This window comes from Salvelinus alpinus, chromosome 20 (genome assembly GCF_045679555.1).
Source record: "Salvelinus alpinus chromosome 20, SLU_Salpinus.1, whole genome shotgun sequence".
NCBI lineage: Eukaryota > Metazoa > Chordata > Actinopteri > Salmoniformes > Salmonidae > Salvelinus > Salvelinus alpinus.
In genome coordinates this window covers 32030025-32047223 of record NC_092105.1, presented here as the reverse complement: position 1 = coordinate 32047223, position 17199 = coordinate 32030025, and the positions used below count along the sequence as shown (strand labels likewise).

The window sequence follows — 17199 nt, the reverse complement described above, 5'->3', positions numbered from 1 at the left end:
TGTGTTAAGGACGTCTGGAAGAAGAAAACGTGTTTTCGGTCTCGCGAATCGTTTTATATATGTAAAAATAGTCAAATAAGTGCCATGAGAGAAACTAAGGCACCGGCGGCTACTAAGCCGGCTAAAGCTTTGTTGGCTTTGAACCTGAAAGAGGAGCCTGAATTCAAGACGAAAGTCCAGGAGATGAAGAAGCGACCCAACAAGGTTGGTTTGCCCAAATTGCACTGTACTGAAATCCACACCATGCACGTGGGACCAGGTTCTCAAGCTAGCTTGCTAGCTAGAGTCTTAATACCCAAAACCTATACATTTTATTCTAGACAATAGATGTGTTTATCTAACCACATTGTTTCCACAAGGGGTGTGCTATAGCCGCATTATACTTGTAGGTAGCTAACTAGCAAGCCAGCTAACAGTAGCTAACGCCTAGCTAGCATCACCCAAAATTCAAACCAGTTTCTAAACCCAGAGATGCAACATCGCGAGACCTCCGGGAACGCTTGCGAAGCAGACCAAATCAAATTTTATTGGTCACATACACGTGTTTAGCAGATGCTATTGCAGGTGTAGCGAAATTCTTGTGTTTCTATCTCCAACAGTGCAGTAACATTTATCAAGTTATATCTAACAATTTCACAACAATACACATCTAAAGGAATGGAATTATAAATATTTGGATGAGCAATGTCAGAGCGGCATAGACTAAGATACAGTATATACATATGAGATGAGTAATGCAAAATATCTTAACATTAAAGTGACTACTGTAGGTCAGCAGCCTCTAATGTGCTAGTGATGACTATTTAACAGTCTGATGGCCTTGAGATAGAGGTTGTTTTTCAGTCTCTCGGTCCCAGGTTGGATGCACCTGTTCTGACCTCGCCTTCTGGATGATAGCGGGGTGAACAGGCAGTGGCTCGGGTGGTTATTGTCCTTGATGATCTTTTTGGCCTTCCTGGCTGGTGTGTGGGGTTTGAGATGTCAATGAGAGAAGTAAAACATTCTTCCTTAGCTGTTAATTTTCTTAATCTAAAGGCACAACCTAAATTCGAGACAACGTCTGAAGTAGTTGAACATGTTATTACACCAACCTCGTGAAAGTGACAAACTGACACATTTTAGTTTTCCTCAAACTGCATTATATAGGGAGTGCCTTGGAGTTGAAGTAGTGAGGCGACTATTAGACCCAACGACGTGATTCTGCACATTTGCTTATCTAGCCAATATCGCCATGACATCGCCTACAAACATGATCAGGGATTTCTATAGGAGAAGCAGTTTTAGCACATCTTCACACTGTACTGTCTTTGGTTCACGCTTCGTGGGGTCGCCAGAATGCAGATGTTTCAGGGATACAGTATTTTCAACCTAACTTCCGTTTCCCCTATAAAACGGTTGTGGAGACTCCGCTCATACGTCTTTTTATGCCTGCTACGTTAGGTTACCCAACATTTGAGTGACAGCATTTATCTGACTTAAATGTTAGTATTTAGTTAGTTAGCTAACTACTAGCCAGCAGATCCGAACCGCATGCTTACAACTGCACAAGATCGGATAGCATTCCTGTGTATTCATGGTTTGCATGTTTCGTTACAATATTGTTTTGAACGTTCGTTTTGTACATCCTCGACTGAGCATTCTACACAATGCATTGTCAATGAGCGCTGATGAAGTCTTCATCAAAAGTGCCTTACAGTGGCTTGGAAATACAATGACATTAAGAGGGAGGCATAACTAGTAGGAAAACCTTTTGTCATCATTTTGATGTCGCTAGATTGACTTTAGATGCAGTATAACATTAGCTAGCTAAGATTGAGAGCTTGCTACCGGATTTTAGCTAGCTAACGTTAGCATAGTGTAATTTAGACTAAACAGTAGTTAGCCTCTGTCCAGAATAACTGGGTTTATCACCACTTTAGGGCACCGCTGGTAAAGGGTGGCTTGAGAGCGTTCTTAACCTTTCATGAGCCTCTACCCCGGGTCCGGGATCACCCCCCACCCCCCCACACACTGATTAGCATAGCTAGCATAGCTTCACAAGTAGATAGTAGCATCTAAATATCATTAAATCACAAGTCCAAGACACCAGATGAAAGATACAGATCTTGTGAATAAACCCATCATTTCTGTTTTTTAAAATGTTTTACAGGGAAGACACAATATGTAAATCTATTAGCTAAACACGTTAGCAAAATACACAATTTCTTTGTCCACCATTTTTTCTCTCCACCAGTAGCTATCACCAATTCGGCTAAACTAAGATATTGATAGCCACTAACCAAGAAAAAAACTCATCAGATGACAGTCTGATAACATATTTATGGTATAGGATAGGTTTTGTTAGAGAAATGTGCATATTTCAGGTAGAAATCACAGTTTACAATTGCACCCACCATCACAACTCGACTAGAATTACTACAGAGAGCAACGTGTATGACCAATTTACTCATCATAAAACATTTCATAAAAATAGACAAAGCATAGCAATGGAAAGACACAGTTCTTGTGAATTCAGACAATATTTCAGATTTTCTAAGCGTTTTACAGCGAAAACACAATAAATCGATAAGTTAGCATACCACATGTGCAAACGTTACCAGAGCATCGATTCAAGCCAAAGAGAGCTATAACGTAATCATCGCCAAAATATATTAATTTTTTCACTAACCTTCTCAGAATTCTTCCGATGACACTCCTGTAACATCATTTTACAACATACATATACAGTTTGTTCGAAAATGTGCATATTTAGCCATACAAAACCGTGGTTACACAATGAAAATAGTAGGAAATCAAGCCTCAAAATGTCGGACGTCATCTTTCAGAGTGATCTAGTTTAATCGAAAGCTAATCATATACTTGACTAAAAAATACAGGGTTGACAGGAATCGAAAGACAAATTAGTTCTTAATGCAATCGCTGATTTACATTTCTAAAATTATCCTTACTTTCTTATACAGCGTTCGCCAAGAGAAGCTATAACAAACAAAATGGCGTAATATGCGTTTAAAATATTTCGACAGAACAACGATTTATCATATTAAATATTTCTTACTATGAGGTGATTTTCCAACAGATTCTTGGGCAATGTATCCTTTCTTGGGTCTAATCTTCTTTTGGTCGATAGATGTCCTCTGTCCTTCGAAATGTCCACTAACGATCGAACGGGACCCCGAAACGTGCCCAAAGTTTCAGAGTGCACGACAAAGAAATTCCTCAAAATCGCACTAAACGGATATAAATTGCTATAAAACGGTTCAAATTAACTACATTATGATGTTTTTAACAACTATAACGACTAAAAACATGACCGGAGAAATATCACTGGCTAAACAACCATTTGGAAGGAGGCAGGTCTGATGTCCATCTTGCGCAAGACGCATGCAGGAAGAGAACGGTACTTCCACGTTTTCGTGTTTTATAGTGGCTCTGATTGCGCAATCGAATCCATTCAAAGCGTGATGACGTACTGACACCCAGAGGAAGACGTAGGCAGTGTCGGTTTCTCCATAGCATCTACAGGCACCTTAAAACCGACCCCAGATCAGGGGTCAAAATTTCTGAAATCTGACTCCCTGTCAGGAAAAGTGCTGTAGAAGTAGTTCTGTACCACTCAGAGACAAAATTCCAACGGCTATAGAAACTAGAAAGTGTTTTCTATCCAATAATAACAATAATATGCATATTGTACGATCAAGAATTGAGCACGAGGCAGTTTAATTTGGAGACCAAAAAATGCTAATGCGGAACAGCACCCCCTATAGTTGCAAGAATTAACAATGGCATGACGCGACGGAGATGCAACCAAAGAATATTCATCCTTAAATCTATTGATGCAGCCATGCATCAATCTAATTAACATGATTTTAAAAATCCCTCTCAAAATCCGTCAATTTAAGATAGGTGTTTTTTTTTGCATGGGCTGCGTCTCAATCCACGGCATCCACCTATGTCAGCCTAACGCATTTGCGGTACCGCCGATGTACCAAATTCTGTCTGAACCGTTTGCGCTATAAACTAATATGTTTTGCTCTACAACCCCGACAAGTTTTACATGACTGGTCTGATAGTAACCCATACAAATTAATGGAAGTATGTGGGTAGATTTGTGCGACCCCTGCCGGAGAGTGAACTTTGGGTGATGTTAGCTAGCTAGCAAGGCAAGTTAGCTAACTACCAGGCCTTAGCTACTGTTAGCTAGCTAGTGAGGCTAGTTAGCTAGCTAGCAGGCTAATGCAGCTATAGCACATCCCTTGTGGAAACAATGCGGTTGGATAAACTATAAAATGTATTGTAGGAAAATGGCAGTATACTTAAACTAGCAGTAGTTTAATTTATTCGGTGTAACAGTTAATGATAATGGGACAATTCGGAGTACAACGAATTTCTCATCCCTGGATTGAGGTACGTTTTCTGAGCCATATCTCATGCTGGTTCCACCCTAGTGCAGCTGTAAGCAAGTGAGATCTGCTGGCTTGAGAACTACATTTTACATAATGTTCTGTCTTACCCACATTTTCCTCTTTCTTTACAGGGACAACTTTGCACAGGTGTGAAGAATGGCACCGCCTGACAATTACCTCAGATGTAACAGTTGTCTGGTGAGATAACTGTGCCGACAGTATTGTGGTACGTTAAGCTTATTGCCTGCTTTGCATAGCAGTGTGATTAAACCCATGTCCCCACATTACAGCCCTTGACTCATGGAAACAGCCATGCACCAATCAGATTTAGATACCATTAGAGTTCATATTGGGAGGTGATACAGGCTAAATTATTTGACCTTATACCACAGCGTTGTTGAATACTCGTTTCTGATTGGCTAGAAGGGCATTTTAAAATGGGCATTTAAACCGGATATCGGGACAGTTGGATGTCCTGATTACAGAACAACCAATGGATTTTTTTTAAGGCTGGTGATGATTTTTGGGGATCAAAGAGGGCGATGGACAATATTTAATATCATTAAATTGACCAAATTTCCCAGACAGCCATGTATGCATTAATGCATCCGTTTTAAAATCAAACAAATGTGACTTAGATTAGTAAAAAACAAACTACATAACATAATGGTAATTTTATTTGAATGGTAAATGTCTTAATAAACTGGGTAAATTAAGATGGCATAGGCCTACTCACAATACAGGTGAATGCATATTCAATAGGAATGTGTGCATTTATTGAGTTATTGATCTTGTTTTGGCTGATCAGTGGAGTCTATGGTGCTACAGATGACAATCTGTTTGCCTTCAATTTGGGACTTCTATTAGCCTACTGATGAACAACATTTGCAAATAAGCATCACTCCAGCATGTCACGCCTGTATGGAAGGACATCTTATAGGCACTATCTGTCAAGAAATGGGTGGGTTGTAACTTGATCCTACTGCTACGATTGGATAGAGCGAGGCTTTAACTCCGCTCCCTTTCACGTCTCCCTCATCGATAATTTCACTTGCTGCTGCTACGAGGAGAACTAGCTCAATGGCGATGACGTTTGTTACCAAGCCATAAATGTGCATAATATCTAACAAGGAGAGCGAGAGTAGGAAAAAATGTGAAACTACGATGCATGTTCTGTTTGAATGACTCATTTGTCCATAGTTTGAGAAGTTAGAACTCACACTGCTCTACAGCTTTCTTGGTCCATAAACATGCAGGAATATTCTTAGGTAGCTAAACCTATTGGCAACCTTTTATTTAGACATTTTAAAACACTTCCTTCTTTCCCTATTACAACAATCATCTAATCCGTCTATCAACTACATTTACGGATATGCTTGTGGCTTGTCAGATCAGCACACCAGTAAAGAGCAAGTCAGATGACTCGTTGCTGAAAATGGTGCATGTTCAAAATCATAACCAGCTAACATTAGCTAGCTACGTTGGCTATTAGCGCCTATCTGATATCTTAGAACCTTGCTTATCTAGCTAGCATAGTAGCTAATTTAGCTAGCTAGCTAACATCACAATTAGTTAGCTATTTGACCCGTCAGTGTAAACGTTTATCTTCTTAGCGAGCTTGCTTATTGCATACATGTCTGGGCACATTGACACAAGCCTTCTTATTAGTGAATTAACTAAACTAATATTTGCAACAAGAGTTTGATTAGTCAATTAATAAATGTGTCAATACTGCACCTTTCTGTTGGAGAATGAGCAAGCTTGCTGCTGCTGATTTTCCTAGCTAGACATTCCTGGGCATTTTGTAGTGCTCGTGTCTCAGGTGGTGAATGGTGGCTGGCATAGCAACAGCTTTGCTATGTAGAGGGACTATCAGCAAAACTGATAGACTAGAAAAGGACAATATTGGCCCTTCTCTAACTGATTTGTTTTTGAAGAGACTATTGTTGCACTATCTTTTGATGACCTAAGGTGGTGAGTGATGAACATATACATTTCTCCGGTCCTTCAATGTTGCAGTCATGTCGCAAGTGGCGCTATGCTGTCAAATCCTCCTGTTTTCAGCAACTTCTATTTTTATTTGGTTGTTATATTGTCAGGTTTGCTAACAACAAACTATTTAGCTAGCTTATAGCCCTGTGTTTGATATGCAATGCAATCTCCAAGTAATGAAAAGTGTCAAGTGTCCTGACGAGAAGGCAAACTTTTGTAGCTTTGCCAGCCAGGCAAAATCGGGCATCATCAGCACATTGTTATGGATGTATCCAAATTAATGTCAGTAGAAAACAGTTTAAACAAACGCAAATGCAGTTGCTTTGCTGTTAATCTGGCTACAGAGGTCGTGACTGTGTTAGCCGTAGGTAGTTGGCTGGCTAGCAAGCAAGGGATAAGAGCATGGCAACGGAACATAAAGAACAATTGACTGTGTTCGCGTCCATAAATACCTTGAAAAATGGGCTCCTCCTCGTCACGCTGCATCGTCCATTATTTCAAAGGTAATGTACAGAACGTCAGCGTTTAACCCTTACATAACAACATTCTCCTCTCACAGACAGGTGGAGTTCGACTGATTGTCACCAAGATCGTTGCTGAGACCATGAACAACTACCTGATGGGCGAGAGACTGATCAAATGTAAGTTAGGGACTGTACTTGTTATTAATAATGAGGAATACCAGGAGAAAATCGGACCTCTGAAATAAGCCCTCCCTTCAGTAAAATATATATTTTTAAATTGGAAGAAGACTTTGACTCGCATTCTGGAGTGCCACAGTACACAGCAGGCATTGGTTAGGCAGCACAAAAGGGTTTACATCAGCAAGAGCAACTACAGGCCGGGCTCATGATTGAGAACACCTATCCATTGCAGTGTGTAATGCAGTGTAGCCTAGTTTTATATACATCATCCCAGCAGCACAAAAACTAGAAGGAAGTACATTTTCTTAAAAATATGACTTGGCCATACCCTAGGCCTATAGTTTAGGCTGTGGATAATTTTGAGAACACACTATGCGCACTTGGTATAGTGTGCCCTGCAGGGAATCAGGGATGAGGGGCACACATGGAGATAACAAATGATCAAACCCTGAGCAATATGACATTTCATCGATTACCAGTTACATGACCCTCCCTTGGACTAAAAAAATAAAAGATACTAAATCCTCCCCCTGACTGAAATTGAGAAGAGCAGGACCCTACCCCATTTTCCTCCGGGTAACAATTATGTATATTTTGACCGCTCCCTTATCTGAAGAAATAATTCACCTCTTCATTTCATTCTAGAATCATATGTTCAGGTTTAACATTTTCCCCTAGCTCTTGATGTCTTGAAGTGCATGTTGTGGGAGGAGAGCAGCAGACCCATTTCAGCATCACCAGAGCTGAGATAATAAAGTTCTCTTGCATTCTCCAGATAATCTGGTTCCTACTGAGGTGCATGAGGAGCTGTTTGTGGGATCACAGAGAGCGTTTAAGAAGCCCAGGCAGCCTGCTGTGGCTCACTACAACGAGACACACACCAGAGGAGGTCAATGAGATGACCGGACGACTCCTACATAAAGAGGTCAAGCTCCGTTAAAGGCTGGCAGAAAAGGGAATCAACTATGACTTCCCAGGGTTTGTAAGTGTTGCATTTGACTCATTGGTTTAAAAGATATATATATTTTTTGTATTCCTGACTTTTTAAACAATTTTAACTAGAATTATTTTCTTGTAGCCTAATTGTAAACTCTCTTTTTGAAGGCTTCTCAAGTGCAACAGAAGAAGAAGTTAGATGACACTGAATGCATCCACGTGTAATGAGGTAAGGACAGTTAATCTGAACTAGGCAACACTTTTGTGAATGACTACATCAAAGTACAAGATTGCATTTATGATGCATTTAGCTTTGATTTAGGCACAGTCTGAAAATTACCTTCGATTTGCCAGTTGTCTGGGGTAAGATAACTGTGCCGACAGTATTGTGGTACGTTCTAACTTCTAATTGGTCCCAATCCCGGATCCGGGAGCACCCCCCACAGTAAAAAAGCTGACTAGCATAGCCTAGCATAGCGTCACAAGTAAATACTAGCATCTAAATATCATTAAATCACAAGTCCAAGACACCAGATGAAAGATACACATCTTGTGAATCCAGCCATCATTTCTGATTTTTAAAATGTTTTACAGGGAAGACACAATATGTAAATCTATTAGCTAACCACGATAGCAAAAGACAACTTTTTTCCCCCACCATTTTTTCCCTGCATAGGTAGCTATCACAATTTCGACCAAATAAAGATATATATAGCCACTAACCAAGAAACAACTTCATCAGATGACAGTCTGATAACATATTTATTGTATAGCATATGTTTTTTTAGAAAAATGTGCATATTTCAGGTATAAATCACAGTTCTACATTGCAGCTGCAATCTGAAATAGTGCCGAAGCAGCCAGAATAATTACAGAGACCAACGTCAAATACCGAAATACTCATCATAAAACATTTCTGAAAAATACACAGCGTACAGCAAATGAAAGACCAACATCTTGTGAATCCAGCCAATATTTCAGATTTTTTAAGTGTTTTACAGCGAAAACACAATTTAGCATTATATTAGCTTACCACAATAGCCGGAAACACAAGCCGTTTACCAGTAGCAAAGGTTAGCGATCGTAACAATCCAGCAAAAGATATATAATTTTTGACTAACCTTGATATACTTCATCAGATGACAGTCCTGTAACATCATATTACACAATGCATATAGGTTTTGTTCGAAAATGTGCATATTTAGCAGCACAAATCGTGGTTATACAATGTGATTAGTAGCAACATTTCAGGCAATCTGGCCCACGCCATCTTGGAGAGGAACCTAATCTAATCGATAACTAATCGTAAACTTAACTAAAAAATACAGGTTGGACAGCAAATGAAAGACACATTAGTTCTTAATGCAACCGCTGTGTTAGATTTTTTAAATTAACGTTACTCGACATTCAGCGTGCGTTACAGCGAGACCATGCCTAAATCAATGGCGGACAAATAATTTTACATCTTTCCACAGATATACGAATTAACATCATAAATAGCTCTTACTTTTGGATGATCTTCCATCAGAATCTTGGGCAAGTGGTCCTTTGTCCAGAACAATCGTCTTTTGGTTGAAAGATGTCCTCTACTCCTGTAGAAATTAGCTGCTAACGCCGATGTACCGGAGAGGTGCCCAACTCGTGATAACGCCTGACAAAGAAACTCCAGAAAATCGCAATAAACTGCTATAAGTCGGTTTAAATTAACTACCTTATGAAGTTTTTAAGACAAAAAACAAATTAAATCAGAGCCGGAGATAAAGAACTGCTAAACCGAAAGCTTTTGAAGACGCCATGCCGGTTTCCCTCCTGCGTCAGGCGCCTCGTCAAAAAGGTCGGTACTTCCGTTCCAAGAGGTTTTATACTCCCCCAGATGGTGCTATCCGCTCCATTCAAAGTCTCACCGCTTACTGACATCTAGGGGAAGGCGTATGCAGTGCATGTAGCCCCATAGCTTATAAGGGAATTTATAAACCGACCCTGGAACAGACCTCAATTTCAGAAATCTCACTTCTTGACAGGAAGTGAGCTGCAGAATGAGTTCTGTTTCACTCAGAGAAATAATTCAAACGGTTTTAGAAACTAGAGAATGTTTTCTATCCAATAGTAATAATAATATGCATATTGTACGAGCAAGAATTGAGTACGAGGCAGTTTAATCTGGGAACGAAAAATCTTCAAAGTCTAAACAGCACCCCCTATTGAGAAAAGGTTTTAAGCTTATTGCCTGCTCTGTATAGCAAGGTGATTAAACCCATGTGCCCACATTCACTTCGCAACATCTAACAAGTAAAGGATTCTTGCACTCGGTAGGAATTAACATGTTCCCATCCATGGAAGAAAATCATTGGAGATGCTAATAGAGCCCCATAGCTCCGAAATTTAAAACGTTGTTTCTCTGTGTTAATGTCTTTCTCCTCAAGACGTGACTCCAGTGTGAACCCCCTCAGTTCTGGACAGGAGGAGGTCCATGAAGATCAACGATGATGATGATGGGGAAATCATCAAGAATACCCCCGCCCCAAAAAAGTCTAAAGGCAAATGTGAAGGGAAAGGGGGATACCTAGTCAGACTGTACAACTGAATGCATTCAACTGAAATGTGTCTTCCGCATTTAACCCAACCCCTCTGAATCAGAGAGGTGTGGGGGGCTACCTTAATCGACATCCACGTCTTTGGCACCTGGGGAACAGTGGGTTAACTGCCTTGCTCTGGCAGAATGACAGATTTTTACCTTGTCTGCTCGGGGATTAGATCGAGCAACCGAAGGAGCAGAGTCCGACTAAGAGACTGAGGAGGAGTCCTTCCTAGAAGGGAGTGAGAAGCCCACAACATGTGAAGAGCCCTCAGGGGACAAGAGCCAGTCGTATAGGAAGGAGCAGAGTGAACGAACGTCAACACCTGTTGTTTAAGGGACAATGACTCAATTAAATTGCCTTGCTTGTAAAGCAGATACATTTTTACAAGGTGGTTGGTCCTCTATATAATTGCCCAGAAGAGAATGACTAGAGACTCAATGACTGTTTGACAGTGTTAGAGCCTATGCACCTGTATAGCACCTCCTAAAGTGCTATAGCCAAGGCCTAAAATTAACACCTGCCAAATGTGGGTAGATTTTGGTATTTGCTGGTCAGATGTTGATTTCACGAGCCCAGTTGGGGGTGGTCAGGGCTCCACAGTGCAAACATTTCACTCGCATTTGTGAATAAAAATAGGAAAGTATGATGACATTTATATAAAATAAATGCTGGAGTAGCTGTTTTCAAAGTTTTTCTGCTGTTTTGTTTCAGAGCTGGTAAATTAATTCACGAACTAGCTAAGAATCCTGTGTTTCACCGCCGTCTTTCTGTTGTGTTGTTGCCATTGCTATCAACGTTCTACAGATGCCGCAGCATATTGATGTCTGACTGATGTTTAATGGAAAGTCTTTCTGAACAGGGGCTAATGACTGTTTTTCATCAAATTTACTCTATAGTGGCCTGGAAATACAATGACATTGCTGAAATAGACAAATAATTAGTCTAAAACAACTTTGTCATTATGTCAAGTGAATTAAAAAATATATATAATATAAATTTTTTAGATTTATTTTTATCCACTGGGCTGATATGCTTGATCCATTTTTGCTGTAGCTTTCTGCCTACCTGATTGTTGAATCATATTGAATCACCTGACTATTATATCTGGTACTATCCCCAAGGTTTGGGAGGTGGCCCATGTACTCCCCCTTCACAAAGGTGGAGACCCTTGTGACCTATATACAGTCGTATTAAAAAGTTTGGGCACCCCTGACAGTTTCCATGATTTCCATTTATAAATAATTGGGTGTTTGGATCAGCAATTTAATTTTGATCTATCAAATAACTGATGGACACAGTAATATTTCAGTAGTGAAATGAGGTTTATTGGATTAACAGAAAATGTGCAATATTCATCAAAACAAAATTAGACAGGTGCATAAATTTGGGCACCTCAATAGAAAAATCACATCAATATTTAGAGCCTCCTTTTGCTAAAATAACAGCCTCTAGATGCTTCCCATAGCCTCTAATGAGTGTCTGGATGAAGGTATTTTGGACCATTCCTCCTTACAAAACATCTCCAGTTCAGTTAGGTTTGATGGTTGCCGAGCATGGACAGCCCGCTTCAAATCATCCCACAGATTCTCAATGATATTCAGGTCTGGGGACTGGGATGGCCGTTCCAGAACGTTGTACTTGTTCCTCTGCATAAATGCCCGGGTAGATTTTGAGCAGTGTTTTGGGTTGTTGTCTTGTAGAAATATCCAGCGCCGGCGTAACTTCAACATTATTCCCAAGAATCTGCTGATATTGAGTGGAATCCATGCGACCCTCAACTTTAACAAGATTCCCAGTACCGGCACTGGCCACACAGCCCCACAGCATGATGGAACCCCCACCAAATTTTACTGTGGGTAGCAAGTGTTTTTCTTGGAACGCTGTGTTCTTTTGCCGCCATGCATAACGTCCCTTGTTATGACCAAATAACTCAATCTTTGTTTCATCCACAGCACCTTATTCCAAAATGAAGCTGGCTTGTCCAAATGTGCGTTTGCATACCTCAAGCGACTCTGTGGCGTGTGGGCAGAAAAGGCTTCTTCCGCATCACTCTCCCATACAGCTTCTCCTTGTGCAAAGTGCGCTGAATTGTTGAACAATGCACAGTGACACCATCTGCAGCAAGATGATGTTGTAGGTCTTTGGACGAGGGCTGTTTTTGACCGTCCTCACCATCCTTCGCCTTTACCTCTCTGATATTTTACTTGGCCTGCCACTTCTGGCCTTAACAAGAACTGTGCCTGTGGTCTTCAATTTCCTCACTATGTTCCTCACAGTGGACACTGACAGCTTAAATCTCTGCAATAGCTTTTTGTAGCCTTCCTCTAAACCATAATGTTGAACAATCTTTGTTTTCAGGTCATTTGAGAGTTGTTTTGAGGCCCCCATGTTGCCACTCTTCAGAGGAGAGTCAAAGAGAACAACAACTTGCAATTGGCCACCTTGAATACCTTTTCTCATGATTGGATGCACTTGTCTATGAAGTTCAAGGCTTAATGAGCTCACCAAACCAATTGTGTGTTCCAATTAATCAGTGCTAAGTAGTTACAGGTATTCAAATCAACAGAATGACAAGGGTGCCCACATTTTTGCATAGCCTATTTTTCACATCTGATTTAATTTCATACAACTTAATATTGCTACACTAAAAATCTTTGTCTGGACAATACCCCAGTACTCAGCTTTTATTAGAAAATGAATGGCATGCCACTGTGATCATTTTCTGTGACGACAGAGTACATTATTATGCAGCCTCAGAGGGGTGCCCAAACTTTTTCATACGACTGTAATTATTGCCCTATTTCTAAACTTTCTTGCCTAGCTAAAATATTAGAATCTTTGATTCATTCTCAACTAAGATCTTTATCTTTGAAATGTAATCAAAATGTACATCAGTTGGGGTTTAGACCAGGCCATAGCACTATCTGCTGCATCTCTAGTTATAAATGATGTGGTTAACTGTATGGATAAAAGGCAACATTGTGCTGCCCTCTTCATTGACCTGTCAAAGGCTCGCGATACTGTTGATCACTCACTGCTAATTCAGAGGCTTTCCTCAATTGGCCTAGACCAGGCTGCATGTAACTGGTTTACAAATTACTTGACAGATGGACCTCAATGTGTATTGACTGATGGTGTTAAATCAGGTTTCCTGGATGTTACGAAAGGTGTCCTGCACAGGTCGATTCTGGGTCCTGTACCTTTTACAGTTTACATTAACAATATCGACTTGTCTGTAAAAAACGAACCTGCAGTTGTATGCCAATGATATTGTTGTGTATGCTATTCCCCCCACGGTTGACCAGGCTCTATCTGAACTACAGTCTGCCTTCATTGTATTAAAGAAAATCTTTATTGATCTGGAATTAGTATTGAATGCAGGGAGAACTAAGTATGATGTTCTCTAGAGCTCATAATAATTACTCTGATTTAAGCATACGTACTTTTGATGGTGTCTATATTGATGATAGTGTCCCTTCTTACAAATATCTGGGCATCTGGATAGCTTTTAAAAAGCATATTGAGGCGTTAGTAAAGAAGCTGAGAATAAAAATGGGCTTCTATAGAAATAGATCCTGCCTCTCACTAAACAGTAGAAAGCAGATTATTCAGTCGACGTGTGAATGCAGTTGCCACTTCATTAAAGCCTCCAGATGCAGTTTATCATACTGCACTGCACTTTATTATAGGTGATGATTTTTGTACTCATCACTGCATTCTCTATCAGAAAGTTGGTTGGCCCTCTTTGATGTCATGTAGGTTGATACATTGCTATGTTATTTGTGGAATAATCTTCAAAATGTTCTAAAATGTTATGTTTTGGTGCCTCTAGGGAAATTCAGAAGGCCGATTGAGGACCTTAATACTGATTGTTTTTTTATGACCATGTTTTTCTTTGTACTTGCATTTTGTATTTATATTGATGTGTGTAATTTATGTAATTTATGGCTCATCTGTAAAAGAGACCTTGGTCTCAGTATGACTCCTTGATAAAATAAAGGTTAAATAGAAAATTTAAAGAGATGGCAATGTTAGCATGAGTAACTAGTAGAAATGTTGTTTTTGCTTCCCTGGCAGTTGAAACTCAAACATAGAAGTTATAATGCATCTAAAGTAAATCTGGAGACATCACAATGATGACAAAAGCTTTTCCTACTAATTATTTGCCTCCTTTTGAAATTTCATTGTGTTTCCAAGCCAAAGTAATGCACTTTAGACAAAATCTTAATCAGTAGCAATTGAGACTGAATTGAGTTGAATGCTCAGCTAGGCATCAATCCTAAAACCAACATTCCTAACATTATTGTGACGAAACGTGCAGCCATGAATATAGCCTATTCCACCTCGCGCTGCAACACTGCCTGGATGGGGGCTGTGCGCACGTGAAGAGCTATGCACCGGCATAAAAGTTGTTCTAATTTACTTGAAACAAGTCAAAAGTAAGACTTTGTCCTTGAGTTTCTTGGCTATTCACATTGTATTGTTCACAAGCAAAGTTGTTTTTCTATGTTTGAGTTTCAACTGCTAGGGAAGCGAAAACAACATTTCTACTAGTTAGACTCAATTCAAGGGGCATTATTGGCATGGGAAACATGTTTACATTGCCAAAGCATGTGAAATGTATAAACATAAGTGAAATAAACAGTAAATATTACACTCACAAGTTCTAAAATAATGGAGGCATTTCAAATGTTATGTCTATATACAGTGTTGTAACGATGTGCAAATAGGAAAATAAATCAACATAAATATGGGTTGTATTTACAATTGTGTTTGTTCTTCACTGGTTGCCCTTGTGGCAACAGGTCACAAATCTTGCTGCTGTGATTGCATACTGTGGTATTTCACCCAATCGAGATGGGAGTTTATCAAAATTGGGTTTGTTTTCTAATTCTTTGTGGGTCTGTGTAATCTGAGGGAAATATGTGTCTAATATGGTCATACATTTGGCAGGAGGTTAGGAAGTGCAGCTCAGTTTCCACATTTTGTGGGCAGTGTGCACATAGCCTGGTTTCTCTTGAGAGCCAGGTCTGCCACTGTGTACAGTACTCTCTGTTTAGGGCCAAATAGCATTCTAGTTTGCTCTGTTAATTCTTTCCAATGTGTCAAGTAATTATATTTTTGTTTTCTCATGATTTGGTTTGGTCTAATTGTGTTGCTGTCCTGGGACTCGGTGGGGTCTGTTTGTGTTTGTGAACAGAGCCCCAGGACCAGCTTGCTTAAGGGACTCTTCTCCAGGTTAATCTCTCTGTAGGTGTTGGCTTTGTATTTGAAGGTTTGGGAATCGCTTCCTTTTAGGTGGTTGTAGAATTTAACGTCTCTTTTCTAGATTTAGATAATTAGCAGGTATGGGCTTAATTCTTCTCTGCATGCATTATTTAGTATTTTACATTGTACACAGAGGATATTTTGCAGAATTCTACATGCAGTCTCAATTTGGTTATTGTTCCACAAATAATTTTGTGAATTCTTGGTTGGTGAGCGGACCCCAGACCTCCCAACCATAAAGGGCAATGAGTTCTATAACTGATTCAAGTATTTTTAGCCAGATCCTAACTGGTATGTCAGATTTTATGTTCCTTTTGATGGCATAGAAGGCCCTTCTTGCCTTGTCCCTCAGATCGTTCACAGCTCTGTGGAAGTTACCTGTGGCGCTGATGTTTAGGCTGAGGTATGTATAGTTTTTTGTGTGCTCTAGGGCAACAGTGTCTAGATTGAATTTGTATTTGTGGACCTGGCAACTGGACTTTTTTTGGAACACCCATAATTTTTGTCTTACTGAGATTTACTGTCAGGGCCCAGGTCTGGCTGAATCTGTACAGAAGATCTAGGTGCTGCTGTAGGCCCTCCTTGGTTGGTAACAGAAGTACCAGATCATCAGCAAACAGTAGACATTTGACTTCAGATTCTAGTAGGGTGATGCCGGGTGCTGCAGACTGTTCTAGTGCCCTTGCCAATCTGTTGATATACAGTGGGGCAAAAAAGTGTTTAGTCAGCCACCAATTGTGCAAGTTCTCCCACTTAAAAAGATGAGAGAGGCCTCTAATTTTCATCATAGGTACACTTCAACTATGACAGACAAAATGAGAAAAAAAATCCAGAAAATCACATTGTAGGATTTTTAATGAATTTATTTGCAAATTATGGTGGAAAATAAGTATTTGGTCACCTACAAACAAGCAAGATTTCTGGCTCTCACAGACCTGTAACTTCTTCTTTAAGAGGCTCCTCTGTCCTCCACTCGTTACCTGTATTAATGGCACCTGTTTGAACTTGTTATCAGTATAAAAGACACCTGTCCACAACCTCAAACAGTCACACTCCAAACTCCACTATGGCCAAGACCAAAGAGCTGTCAAAGGACACCAGAAACAAAATTGTAGACCTGCACCAGGCTGGGAAGACTGAATCTGCAATAGGTAAGCAGCTTGGTTTGAAGAAATCAACTGTGGGAGCAATTATTAGGAAATGGAAGACATACAAGACCACTGATAATCTCCCTCGATCTGGGGCTCCACGCAAGATCTCACCCCGTGGGGTCAAAATGATCACAAGAACGGTGAGCAAAAATCCCAGAACCACACGGGGGGACCTAGTGAATGACCTGCAGAGAGCTGGGACCAAAGTAACAAAGCCTACCATCAG

At 40.1% G+C, this 17199-nt stretch overlaps 1 protein-coding gene and 1 non-coding gene across 4 annotated transcripts; both read left to right on the top strand.

The window, feature by feature from the left end:
• The first annotated feature begins 9 nt into the window (after nucleotides 1-9).
• LOC139546662 (MKI67 FHA domain-interacting nucleolar phosphoprotein-like) lies at nucleotides 10-15308 on the top strand. Of its 3 annotated transcripts, XR_011669261.1 has the most exons (7): nucleotides 10-204; nucleotides 4535-4629; nucleotides 6955-7036; nucleotides 7815-8021; nucleotides 8144-8204; nucleotides 10399-12406; nucleotides 12507-15308. XR_011669261.1 is itself a non-coding variant. In XM_071355308.1 (6 exons), the coding sequence occupies exons 2-4, from the start codon at nucleotides 4560-4562 to the stop codon at nucleotides 7934-7936; spliced, it is 246 nt and encodes an 81-aa protein (XP_071211409.1). In that variant the 5' UTR covers nucleotides 15-204; nucleotides 4535-4559; the 3' UTR covers nucleotides 7937-8021; nucleotides 8144-8204; nucleotides 10399-15308. The 3 variants fall into 3 exon arrangements, 1 of the variants encoding a protein (XP_071211409.1); XM_071355308.1 differs by having other exon boundaries at nucleotides 15-204; nucleotides 4535-4601; nucleotides 10399-15308; XR_011669260.1 differs by having other exon boundaries at nucleotides 17-204; nucleotides 10399-15308.
• LOC139547428 (small nucleolar RNA ACA64) lies at nucleotides 4565-4690 on the top strand. Its single transcript, XR_011669498.1, has one exon. It is a non-coding gene; the product is annotated as a small nucleolar RNA ACA64 (small nucleolar RNA).
• Nucleotides 15309-17199: the final 1891 nt, after the last annotated feature.